We start from the raw sequence: 12,369 nt of genomic DNA on the forward strand, positions 1-12,369 counted from the left end.
ACAAAAAAATGTTTATCATTTGCATTTATTTGAATATGCAATGAACCAAATACAAAACATGTTTGAGAACCCCTACAACCTTGCTCCCTTGAAAGCTTATTCAAAATCTTTCCACATATTTTCCTAAATAATTCAGATTTGGTATAACATTTCAGGGAGAGTATGTTGAGGTTTTGTTTAAGGAAATTGCAACCCCTCTAAGCAATTCCTATTAGCAATCCTGCAACCCAACCCAAGTGACATCCTCTGGGGAACATGTATTCAGCTTTCCAATGTCTCTCAAACGGGAGATAGAGGCTATACGAGTGTGGACTGATCTATCTCACATGAAAAAATAGCTACAATCCCTGGATTAGTATCCGTGATCACAAGAGCAAATGGGCAACAGACATAAGCACGCATATGCGCATAAGATGCGCAGCGCTGTATTCACCTATGCTACGCCTCTTCCTTTCTGCTCCTGCCCTCTTCTGTTGCCAGCTCACCTGCTTGCCCTGCGGGCTCAGATTTCCTCAGGCCCTCTCCGTCCTTGTCCACCTCCTCCAACAATCTGCTCTTTTGCTTCGCTGCTGGTGCTCCCGCTTCCCCCGCGTTGTTCGGACCTTTGGGTGCCCTCTCTGCCTGGATCTGCCACCTCCTGCAGTCTGCTTCTCTCATGTGCAGGTCTCCTCGGCTGGGCATTTGCCTGCCTGGACCACGGCGCTGATCCTCCTGCTTCTGCCTTCCACCACTGTGGCCCGTTGGTTCTTCTGGCTGCCTTGGATCTCCTTGCCTCCTACTCACTGCTTCTCTCCCGTGTAGGACTTCTCTGCCGGGTGCTTACCCGCCTGGACTGCTGCGCCGCTCCTACTGCTCCGGACTTCCTCCACTTTGACTCCTTAGCTTATCCTGCTAGGGCTGATTTCTGCAAGCCCTCTCCCTCACCATCGTGGGACTGCCTGCCTACTGCGACCTACCTTGTCGTGGGTCTGCCGGTGCGGTGCTTGTGCTTGCCTGTGTTGTGCCACCGTCCCTCTGGCCCTTGCACCCTCTACTTCTTGCAGCATCTGGAGCACTGTTGGCCCCTCTGCACCCTGTGCCTGCCCGTCTCCTGTGGCCTGCCTCTACACCTACCTGGTCTTGCTGGCCTACCATCTGTGTTCTCCTGACTGCTGGCCTCCACTGCTACTGGGCACGCCTCTGCCTCCCTCGGCGGCCAGTCACCTGCTGCCCCTCTCTATCGTGTGGCCTCCTTACATCCTTGACCAGCCTTCACTGTGCCACTCACCCGGAGCCCGCACCCTGCTCTACTCCCACCAGGTGACCCTCCCTACCTGCTGCATTCCGCCTCCCTTTCTACGCCCATACCAGTACTGCTTTGACTCACCCCTCCTTAGCCCTTCTATCTGTATCAACTTCCTGCCCCACTTAGTCAAGTGCTCCTCCTCTTCACCCATACTCTACTGCTTCTCAGCATACCCTTCTCCTGAGACCCCTGAGACCCCTAACCCCCCTTCTTCCCCATTCCCTTCTCCCCCCTCTTCCACCCTGAGTTCCATCTCCCAACTTGCCCCTCCCTCTTCTGCCTGCTTTTGCTAGTTACTCCCCCCATTCTTCTCAGTCCACTCCCTTACTCCTACCCGGCTGACATTAGCGTCCCCTTCCCAACTCCCCTCTCCCTCCTTGTTTCTTGCTCTCTTCCCCCTTCCCTCACCCCTATTTTCTGCCCCTTCTCCTATCCCTTTCCCTTATCTTCATGCCCACCCCCTCGCTCAAACACTCCCCCAGCTCTCGCCATCCCCCTTCTACCCTTCTCAATGTCCCAACCTCATCTATCCCCTACCTTTGAACCCTCCAGTTTCATCAACATTGCCCTCTGGAACGCAAGATCCTTCCGCAGCCGTTCTGGTCTTGTTTATGTGACTTAACCTGCAATTCCTCTGCATTACAGAAACGTGAATCCCCCTTCACAACTCTACTGTAACTGCCTCTCTTACCTCCTCCTCCTCCTCCTCCTCCTGCTCTTTCTCTCATGTATCCCGCCCTTTTGGTTGTGGCGGTGGCCTCAGTCTCCTCCATCACCCTAACTGTCACTCCCCCCCACCCCCAACTCCTCTTCCTGTCTTCCCTTCCTTTGAATATCTGTACAAATCCTCTACTTCACCTCATGCTATCTCTTTTCTAATAATCTACAGACCACCTGGCCCCCTCTCTTCCTTCTATGATGACCTTGATCACTTTTTTCCCCTCGTCTCCCCCTCTCCCCTTACTGTTCTCAGGGACTTCAACCTTCACCTGCTCGCTTCTCATCAACCATCCCCTCTTCTTTCCATTCTCAACTCCTACTTCCTCACTCCCCTCCCTTCTTCTCCTACTCACTCCTCGGGTTCCACTCTTGATCTTATCTTTATCTCTACCTTCTCCTCCTCCCCAGTATCTACCCTTCCCACCTACCTTTCTGACCATGCCTTACTCTCCTTCTCCCGCACACTCCCCCCTCCATCCATCCACCCCCTCCCCTTCCCCCCATTTCCTTCTCTCAATGGGATCTCTGTAACTTTAGCCCTTCTCTTTTCCTCAATACCTGCTCTGCCTCCCTCCCCCCTCTCTCTGATTTCTCCTCTCTCTCGGCTAATGAAGCTTTATCCTCTCTGTCCTCTTCTATCTCCTCCAGCCTTGATCAACTTCACCCCCCCCTCTCCTCTTTCCACCCTACCCGCAATCCCTCACAACCCTGGCTTTCCCCTCACTGTGTGTCCATGTGCCTCCTCCCTCGCCTTGAGCGACGTTGGCTCAAGCTTCGGTCCCCTGCTAATCAAGCCTCCTATTTCTCATACCACTCTCTTTACGATTCCTGTCTTAACTCAGCTAAGCATTCTTACTACTCTAATATACTCCAATCACAATCCTCCCATCCACGTCTTATCTTTCAGACCCTCTCTCCCCACCTACCGCTGACCTTTCCACTACCTCTCCCCTCTCTCCTTCCGATTTCGCTGACATTTTCTCATCTAAGATACTCAATCTGCCTCAAAACTTTCTTTGCTCCACTTCCTACTCTCCTCCTCCCCCCTCTCTCACTACCCCTTCCTCTTACATGTCTAACTTCTCTCCTATTACTCCTTCTTAGGTTTCCCTCCTCCTGTCCAAAACTTAACTGTTGCCCCCTCTGATCCCCTCCCCACCCCCCGATTTCTAAAATCTACCCTCTTCTCATCCCTTACCTCACCTCCTTATTCAACATTTTTCTCTCCACGGCCACCTTCACTTCCTCCTTCAAACACGCTATTATCCCTACCCTGAAAAAACCCTCTACTAACCCTCTCCTTACTTCCAACTTTCGTCCAATCTCTCTTCTACCATTCCTTTCTAAGCTTCTTCAACGCTTCGTTTACACTCGACTTTTAGCTTTTGTATCCAATCTCCCTCTTCTCCCCCCTTCTCAATCTGGATTCCGCCCTAAACACTCCACTGAAACTGCCCTCACCTCTGTTCCCAACTCCCTCCTTACTGCACACTATTCTAAGCAATCTACTGTCCTCATCCTCCTTGAACTCTGTGCTGCATTTGATACCATTGATCACCCCTTACTCCTTAACACTCTTTCCTCCTTTGGTCTCAAAGGCCCTGTTCTCAAATGGTTCTCCTCCTATCTCTCCAACCGCTCTTTCGCCGTCTCTTGGGGCGGTCATACCTCCTCTACTCTGCCCTGGACTTCGGTGTTCCCCAGGGCTCTGTACTTGGCCCTTTCCTTTTTTCACTCTACACTTCCCTTCTTGCCCCCATCATCTCTTCCTTCAGCATGTCTCACCATTTCTATGCTGATGACACCCAGCTCTTTCTCTCGTTCTCTTCTTTCACTCCTGACACCCACCTTAATCTTTCTTCCGGTCTCTCTGCTATCAGAAACTGGATGTCATCTCACTTTCTCTCCCTCAATACTGATAAGACTGAAGTCTTATTCTTTCCCTCCAACACTCTTCCCCCCTTCCACTCCCCCTCCATTTATTCTCTTTCCCTCTTCTAATCTCCCCATGTCTGCCTCTGTTCGCAATCTTAGCCTTCACTTCGACTCCTCCCTCTCCTTTACCTACCACATTTCTCTTAGCTCCCGCGCCTGTCGCTTCCACCTCTTCAATGTTCATAAAATCCATTCCTCCCTCACCTTTCATGCCACTAAACTCTCTCTTCCCTCATTTTCTCTCATCATTTCCATTGCTCCACTCTCCTCTTTGGCCTCCCGGCCTCTCACCTGACTCCCCTCAAATCCCTCTATCACTCTATCACTCTGCTATGCGTACCCTTTGTCTTCTCTCTCCTCACGATTCCATTCCCTCTTTGCTTTCTTACCTAGGCTGGCCTCCCTTTCATTCTCAACTTAAATTTAACTTCCTCTGTCTCGTCTTTAAATCTCTTCATGATCTTGCCCCCCCTACCTTTCCTCTCTCCTCTCGTTCTACGCTCCCTCTCGCCCCCTCAGATCTGAAGATCTCTTCCTACTCACTGTTCCTCCTTCCACTTGTGCACATTCTGGTTTCCGTTCAGCTCCGTGTCCCTCTACACTGGAACACTCTACCTCTCTCTATCTGCTCCATTTGCTCTTACTCCTCCTTCCGTTCCTCCGTGAAAGCTCATCTTCAGCAACTGCCCGTCCTGTAAACCTTGCTTCCCTCTTACTCTTCCTCTGTCTAGTTTCACTTATACACTTCTATGCAAATAGTTCTATGTATTGTTTTTGATGGTTTGTCTCTTGTTTTACAATTATGCTTCCATTTTATTCTAATGTATTCTTGCTGTTTAATGTAAAGCTCTTTGGCGTAAAGCGCTATATATACCTAATATGAACATATGGTAAATTTACTTTTGACCCCTGCATCCTGTTTTATAGGCTCAAGGTGTTGCCAAGACTGTCTTATGAGTGTGGATTTTTCTCTAAAATTATGTGGCCCTTTTTACGTCAACTGGAGTCCATGATATGGCGGAAAATATTATACTATGTTCCAAAATGTATTCCTCTAGAGTTAATTAGATATGAACTTGGTTTGCATTCACTCAATAGTATCATGTTCAATAGAAAACTGGCTCTATTAAAAAAATGTCTGGTTGCCGAAAATGGTACAATGTATGCTCATTTGAAACATGCGACAAATGGAAACTTCATGTACAATTTAAAAGAGGACTGTGAGAAAAAACTTTTTGACTTAGGTTTATCAGTAAATACACTTAAGTTTCCAGATAAAGTGAAGGAGGTTGTTAATGCATTTGACTGGTTGGAGAACAATGTAGTTCTGCTAAATTCGAAGCTATATTCTGAAAGCGTGTCTTATTGGAAATTCCTTCCTTACCCGGAAGTATACTTGAAAAAATATCCCTCAAGAGAATTTCAAAACTCTTACATGCGCTTTAGGTTTAACGTCCTAAGTACAAATGAGATCTTGTTCATTCGGGGGCTCTTGTGGGACTGAAGAATGTTGGTTCTGTAAATTAAAAGGCGTAGGTGAATCCCTAAAACATTTATTACTGGAATGTCCAAATCTTCAAGAGAAGAGATTGGAAAGTTTTGCACAATTTGTATGTAATACAGCTTGGGTGGATAGAAAAACTCTGGTGTGAAATGCTTCATGGCTCCTCTATCACCTTGAAAATAAAAGTTAACGTATTTCTGAAAAATACTTGTGTATTGACATAAAAAAAAAACATTTTTGTTGAAGGTACTCCTGGTTCCTAAATGGATAATATAGAATATGTTATTGTTTAAAAAGGTTTTAAAATGTCTGTTGAGTTTGTAAGGTGTTATATTTTGGGATGCGGGATGTGATTTTATTCATTCGTTTATATGTGTTTTTTTGGATTTTGGATATTAATGAAATTGTAAATGTATAAGCAATTTATTGTGAAATCATTGTTTTAATGAAATTTGCTTCTACTGTATATACTTTTTTGTAAAGGTTTGAATAAACCAAAACAAATAAAGGAAAAAAATAAATAAACCTAATAAATACAAATGCATATCTTCATTATCACCCTGAACCAGAGAATATGGTTATTACATACCTGCAAAGTTGGTTCTTCAGTTGGATAAGTAATTTATAGGAGAAAAAGTCAAAAGTAATTCTACAGAAACATTTCTAGTCCCATCCTCCTATTCTTTGAATGCTGTGACCGAATACAAAGGTTCTACCAAGATGGTTAAAAGTCTAAAATTCCCTGTAAATCGGTGCAAAATAAAACTGAAAATATATTTAACATAAAAGTGACAAAAGAACTTCAATAGATTATAATGAATGTTGTTTAACGGTGGAGCAGGGCAAGGAACGTGTTTCTGTGTGTAACAAAGCCCCTATGGACTTATGATGACAGGGAGAGTGAGCTCGATAGATCTACACTTTCTCCATACTGTTCAACTTCACATTTTGCTTACATAAGGTAGATGAAAAGATCTTAAATGAACCTCATCATCATCACAGTGGTATTCATTTTTGATTAACACCCTGCATGGGACATTTGAATAGGCTCATCCAATCCAGATGGAGGAAACCAAGCAAATTCCAGGCACTATTTGCCCGGTATTTGCATGAAATCCTCATTCATGATTGGCTAAGCTAAGCCAAATGTCCTTTAAGCATCTGTCTACACTCACCAGCACCACCCCCAGGATGCCTCACCTCCTTCAGAAGAGCGGGCCTTCTCTTGCCCTGCTTTATCTGCTTCTGATGCATAACGGCCAGGCACATGACCGCAGCATGCTCCGTCTGGCCATTAAAAAATGCCATGTCCACACTGGCTGCATCAACGAAGGTCCAAGTAAGAACACTCATTTTGGGTTTTCACATGATGACAATAAAAATGCTATGTCCCTCTAAGAAACATGTCGATATTGGCTGCACCAATGTAGGACCACTTAAGAACACTCATCAGAATATCTTTGCCTATAATGCCAGTAATAAATGCCATCCCACTGTAAGAATACTGCATGCACCCACAACCACCTTCACACACATGCTTACACAGATGCATCCCCTTGGAGCTATGCATACATACATATGTTTGTTTCTATTTCCTAATCTGAATGACACAGATGCCTCAGGACTCCGACTTCCACCACTACCGGGGCCATTGCCCACGCTACTCCATATGGTTCAACTGCCGTTACACAACTTGCACCCAGGAAGCAAAGGGCGATGTCAATAAAACCTTCTCCTTTCCTGTTTCTGTTTCCATCGTACATGTTAGAAACACTCAAACCCTCCACCCCAGGCCCTCTCAATCATGGTGAGGCTCAGTAGTGACTTCTACAGATATTTTGATCTGCAGTTTCACAGCCTGCAGCCTCAATTGGCCACGCAAAGCTGGGGAATCAAAATGACCTGTGCCTTGCATGGCCCACTGGGCACCCACTGGCTGGCGTATGATAATCCACAAAAAAAACACAACACATCTATAGTTCAGCAGCACATTCTCAGCTGTTTGTTGCAGCTGAAGGAGCACTCAGTGTTTTGAGTGGGCGCACCATATTTATTATGACTCCTTCATAATGGGTGGCAGGTCCCAACATGTACAAGCATCCATTGCACGGTCATTAGAAATAACACAGATATACTTGACACATTTCAAGGGCCTATCCCTGCTTCTCATGCAGGCTGCCCTTTGAATTGAACATTGTGTCTAGGCTACTGCTGATCAAGGGATTCCATAGCTGTGGCAAGGGTGTTGGGGTAGTGAGAAGTTGAGCTTGGCTACTTTTGAGGGTGACACTGGGGTCTAAGACAAAGAGCACGTCTGATTATATTAACATATGCCGATGCAAGCTGTTTGATGCACCCGTTTATAAACTAAAGAGTGCCATGAAAAGTACAGCTGTTCAGTAACAACGGATAAGCAGATTTTTCTAGTCCAGAGTGCCTTAGCTCTCCAGTGAGAGGTTGGATGACAGTGAGCATATGTGGTCTCATATAGCCAACTAGGCCATGTAGCTGGTGAGAATTACACTTGACAAAGTCCTGCACAGATTCTGCACAAAATATATCATCTTAAGCCAATTGTTGTGTACAAAAGCATAACTTACAACACCAAACTCCTAAACATGAGGAGTTTTTGGATAAGAAAGGACGGAGAGATGTGATCAACAGAGGTGTTCTAGGCATACCACTGAACACGTAAAATTGTTAAACTGAGCACATTTTTCACAGAGCATGTAAACAGTAGAAGATTATATTTAAAAAAATCTATTTGGCAAATTTTTAAATGTATATACAATCGCACATTAACTTTTCTTAAAAAAATAAGTAAACAATATGGAAAATATACTGACAGCCTTCCACATGTATCCACATGCATCATAAGAAGCTACAAAAAAATAAATTAGCAAAGTCAAGAGTAAAAGAAGAGTTAAATAATGTGATCATTAACGTTTGCATTTCAATTTCCGAAAATCAGTAAACATACATCTTTCTCCCAGCACACCCCACAAATAAAATAAAAAAAAAGCTCAATTGCTGCATAGGACAATCAATGCACACAACTGCCACATTGAGGTGTGGGGAAAAAGTAGAAAAAAAAAAGTAGAGGAACCGTTTAATAAACAATAAATACACACTTGCTTAAAGTGTTCAGATGTCAAATGTATTACCTTTTTATCAAAAGCTAAAGTAAAAAAGGAGGTGATAAATTAGAGTTGTGTGTCCTGCTCCGTCAAAAAAAAGCAAAGCATATGTAAAATGTAAATAACAAAGGAGCATTGTGGTTCCAATTGTCAATGCTGCGAATAATAGGTTCTCTTGGAGGCCGTGGGACATTAGATGTCTGAATAAAAATATTGAAGAAATATTGGATGTTACTACACACAAGTGGAAACTGAACACCTTCAGCGTAAATAATTATGATAAATCTCTAGAGAGATTGATTAGCATGGCTCTACCATGTGGAAAAAACCTACATAGAAGGAATAAGGTGCATATGAATAGGTATGACAGTGTTATGGCTGGTGAAAAAAGACCTTCACGATTCTCCATTAGGTGGGTGAAGGTGGGGGGGGATATCTAGAATGAGGAAAAAAAATTAGACAACTGAAGCCAACATTTTAAACAATTTCAAAACAGTATAGAGGGATGCTGCTACAGAATGATGCAGAACAAATGTTAGAGATCCTTAGAAAGAAGGATAGAAGTCCATTCTGGGAACATAGTCATGCACAGTAGTGTGATCAGTCGGAAAAGCAATTAAATCCGGTTTCTAAGAAGGAATGGGTGTCACATTTTAATAAGTAGTGCTCAAAGGGAAGCCACCTTCCGCCATTGAAAAGAGGTCAAATCAGGGGAATGGTTGGCGATCCACAAACTATTATTTATTTAATCAGAAAGTGCAGTGACTCTTGGGCAGCAGGACCAAATAAAGTTAATAGAATATTTAAGAAGGAACCATTACGTTGGTCATGATCCCGGTCCATCCTGTATAGTAATATATCTACAGATACTTTCTCCTGAATCATGGCGTACATCGTTTGTTGTGTCAATCTTTAAAAAGGGCGCAAAGAACGACCCTAAAAACTACCATACTAGTGCATTGATGGAATGTGTATAGAAAAGTCTTAGCATCCCTTTTACTACTAGATCTGGAAGATCCGGGCGAGTGCACAGGATGCTGAATATGTTACAAACTAGCTTCTGAAAAGGTCACGGGACAACCCTGAATGGTTTAGTAGATACATACAAGAACAGGAACGGGCAGATAAACAGGATCAGACGTATGCAGAATCAATCAACCCATCAGCTGCGTTTAGCCTATGGGCTAAATTGGCCGATTGGGGGCTCCCGGAGGGTCTACTGAATTTGATCATCGGATTACATGATGCCTCATGAATACGAGTCAGATTAAACAAGAAGGATTGGTCTCAGACAAGGATGCTTATTGCCTTCTTGCCTTTTCAATTTATATGTATCTGATGTGACCAACTACTTATGTTCCTGCTGCTTTCATATCTCCAAATAACGGATCTCTAAAGATACTGTGAATCACATACGTGGAGGATTTTCTTCTGTTTGACAGAACGCGTATCGGTCTTCAGTACCTTTTGAAGGCATTTGAAGTTTGCCCTGGGAATAATGGCTTGCTAATCAATCCAAAAAAGACACAAATCTTAGAATGTTCTAAAGGTAGAAAGCGATGCATGCAAAAATGTTTTTTTTTTTAGATCAGAACGTACTGACATGGGAGTTGATTGTCACATATTTGGATTTCATTATCACGAGTAAACCACAGACGAAGGTGATTATTGCCGTGCTTGACCGTAGAGCGATGTTTTTATCCCATCAGATGGTTAAAATCAATATGAAACTTCTAGGAGAGGAAAGCAATGCCAAAAATTGTATATGGTAAGGAACTATGGGGAACCTGGGTGTATAGTCACTTGGACAGAAATTAGGCATTCGTTTGGAGAAGGGTTTTGGGAGTACCAATTCCGTTCCCCTTCCTGCCATCCGGTACGAACTGGGCATTTCTTGCCTCCAAAGTCAAGGTGAGATGGAGATTGCTCATTTTGTAGGAAAAATGTATGATCCCGCATGTAGGGTCTCTGTATAATGAAATATGTGAGAATTTGAAAAAGATTCATCAAAGAAAATGTGTGAGAATTGTAATGAAACACTTGATGAAATCAGTTGCAATTCGAATGACCGGTAGTGCAATCTGATGAAAGTGAAAATTGCATTGTTCCAATTCCACTGGTCAAATACAATGGACACATTCCACAAATATCCCTCACCGGCCCATTTATCTACGGAAGATAAAGAGGAACTGTTGCATATTATCTGAATCTATTTCCAAATCGTCACCACAGAAACATGATAATGCGTTTTCGGATAGAATCTATTGTACACTAAGGAGGTATTACTAAGGTGCAAAATGAATGATGAGAAGGAGGCCTTTGTCGTTTCTGTGGTAAAAAGAACTTTGTTGAAACACTGAGACATTTACTGATCAATTGCACTGCACTTTGCTCCTTCAGAATGTTTTATCTTAGGAAATAGTGTATAGTTTTAAACTGTATTAATGTGGCATTCATCCCCCATTCCATGAATTTTGTAAAGGTTTTTAATAAACCAAATACAAAAATAAAAAATATGTAAATAAGTTAAAACAAACAACAAATGAAACCAACACATGTATGGTATTTAAGAGAAGGGTGCATCCCATGTATTCTGTACAAGCAGTACCACTGAAGAATGAAACATACCTTTGTAGACATTTAAGGTTATTGTGCGAACTGCAATCCTCACCATACTTTCTGGGTGGTTGAAGAACTTGATCGCCTCAGTGTAAAGTGCAAAATCATTGGTATGCTAGAAACAAATAAGATATATACAGATTTAGGATAACTGCTCTGTACCATTTACATCATGACGGACCACGTCTGACTTTGCAATATAGCAGGAAGGAAGTGGTTAATAACAATTGCTGATGAATGTAATGTTGAGGACCAAACATTGTATTGAACTACCAACTGGAATCAATGGTAACAAAAAACCTACTTCTGTACGAGTTAGAGTTCAGGAGATGATGTCATAGTGACTCATGTCATGGGTCCACAATCCAAGGGCTTGGCAGGGTTAGGTGCCTCACCGTGGGATGCTGAGCATCTGTCCGACTCCTGCAAGGACCCCCCCAAACACTTCCCTTTTAACGCATCCCCATGCCACCTCTTTCCCTAGTACTTACCTCTGGCCGGATCACCACCTGCCCCCATGCCCTCAGAATACCCAATACACTTCACCTCGCTTGCCTTGCAACCTCCCTCACCCTCGACACTTGTCTCTCTTACTATTTTTTCTCCTGCTCGCCTTTCCTTGATCCGCAAAAGGCAGCCAGGGAAATAAATACAAAACCATGATTAGTTCCATCGTGGACTTTTTTGTACTTATTTTTAAACTTGTGAAACATCCTGTGTGCCATTTTGCAAATTAAAAAACAAGGCTATTGGATCCCAGACTACATGCCGAGGTACTAATAGGTACAGACTCCTTAACATACTTCCCTTCCCAGCGAGTACTGGTCTGGAGAACTTCTCTGGAGTCGCTTCGTCTTTTAACTTGCTTTATTGGACTTTACTGCCTGGGAAAGTGCACTAGTGTAGGCTTTATTGACTAAACATGGTATAAGGTAATATTATCCCCAGAAATAATGTTGCAATACATATAAGGCAACGGCATAGGCGACATTATTTATGGGCATATATTATGGGGTAATGTGAGCAGGGGATGATAAGCAATCAAAGATAGAAAGGATCGAGAATTGAGACAATAGGAAGCCCGTTTAGAAGACTAAAAGGGTAATGGCAAAAATGGGGACGAATCAGACCCAGGCCACCAAAAGGGCATACAGCGCGGCCCGGGGACA

At 43.5% G+C, this 12,369-nt stretch overlaps 1 protein-coding gene across 3 annotated transcripts in view; it reads right to left on the minus strand.

Moving 5' to 3' along the window:
• Positions 1–12,369, minus strand: part of CLEC16A (C-type lectin domain containing 16A) — a 1,932,649-nt gene that overhangs the window by 1,570,514 nt on the left and 349,766 nt on the right. For all 3 annotated transcript variants that reach the window (XM_069647805.1, XM_069647806.1, XM_069647807.1), the window contains exon 5: positions 11,210–11,315. In XM_069647805.1, the coding sequence (XP_069503906.1) occupies positions 11,210–11,315 (106 nt within the window). The remainder of the gene's footprint in view (positions 1–11,209; positions 11,316–12,369) is intronic.

The sequence above is a fragment of the Ambystoma mexicanum genome, chromosome 2q (genome assembly GCF_040938575.1).
Source record: "Ambystoma mexicanum isolate Mex_15411 chromosome 2q, UKY_AmexF1_1, whole genome shotgun sequence".
Classification (NCBI taxonomy): domain Eukaryota; kingdom Metazoa; phylum Chordata; class Amphibia; order Caudata; family Ambystomatidae; genus Ambystoma; species Ambystoma mexicanum.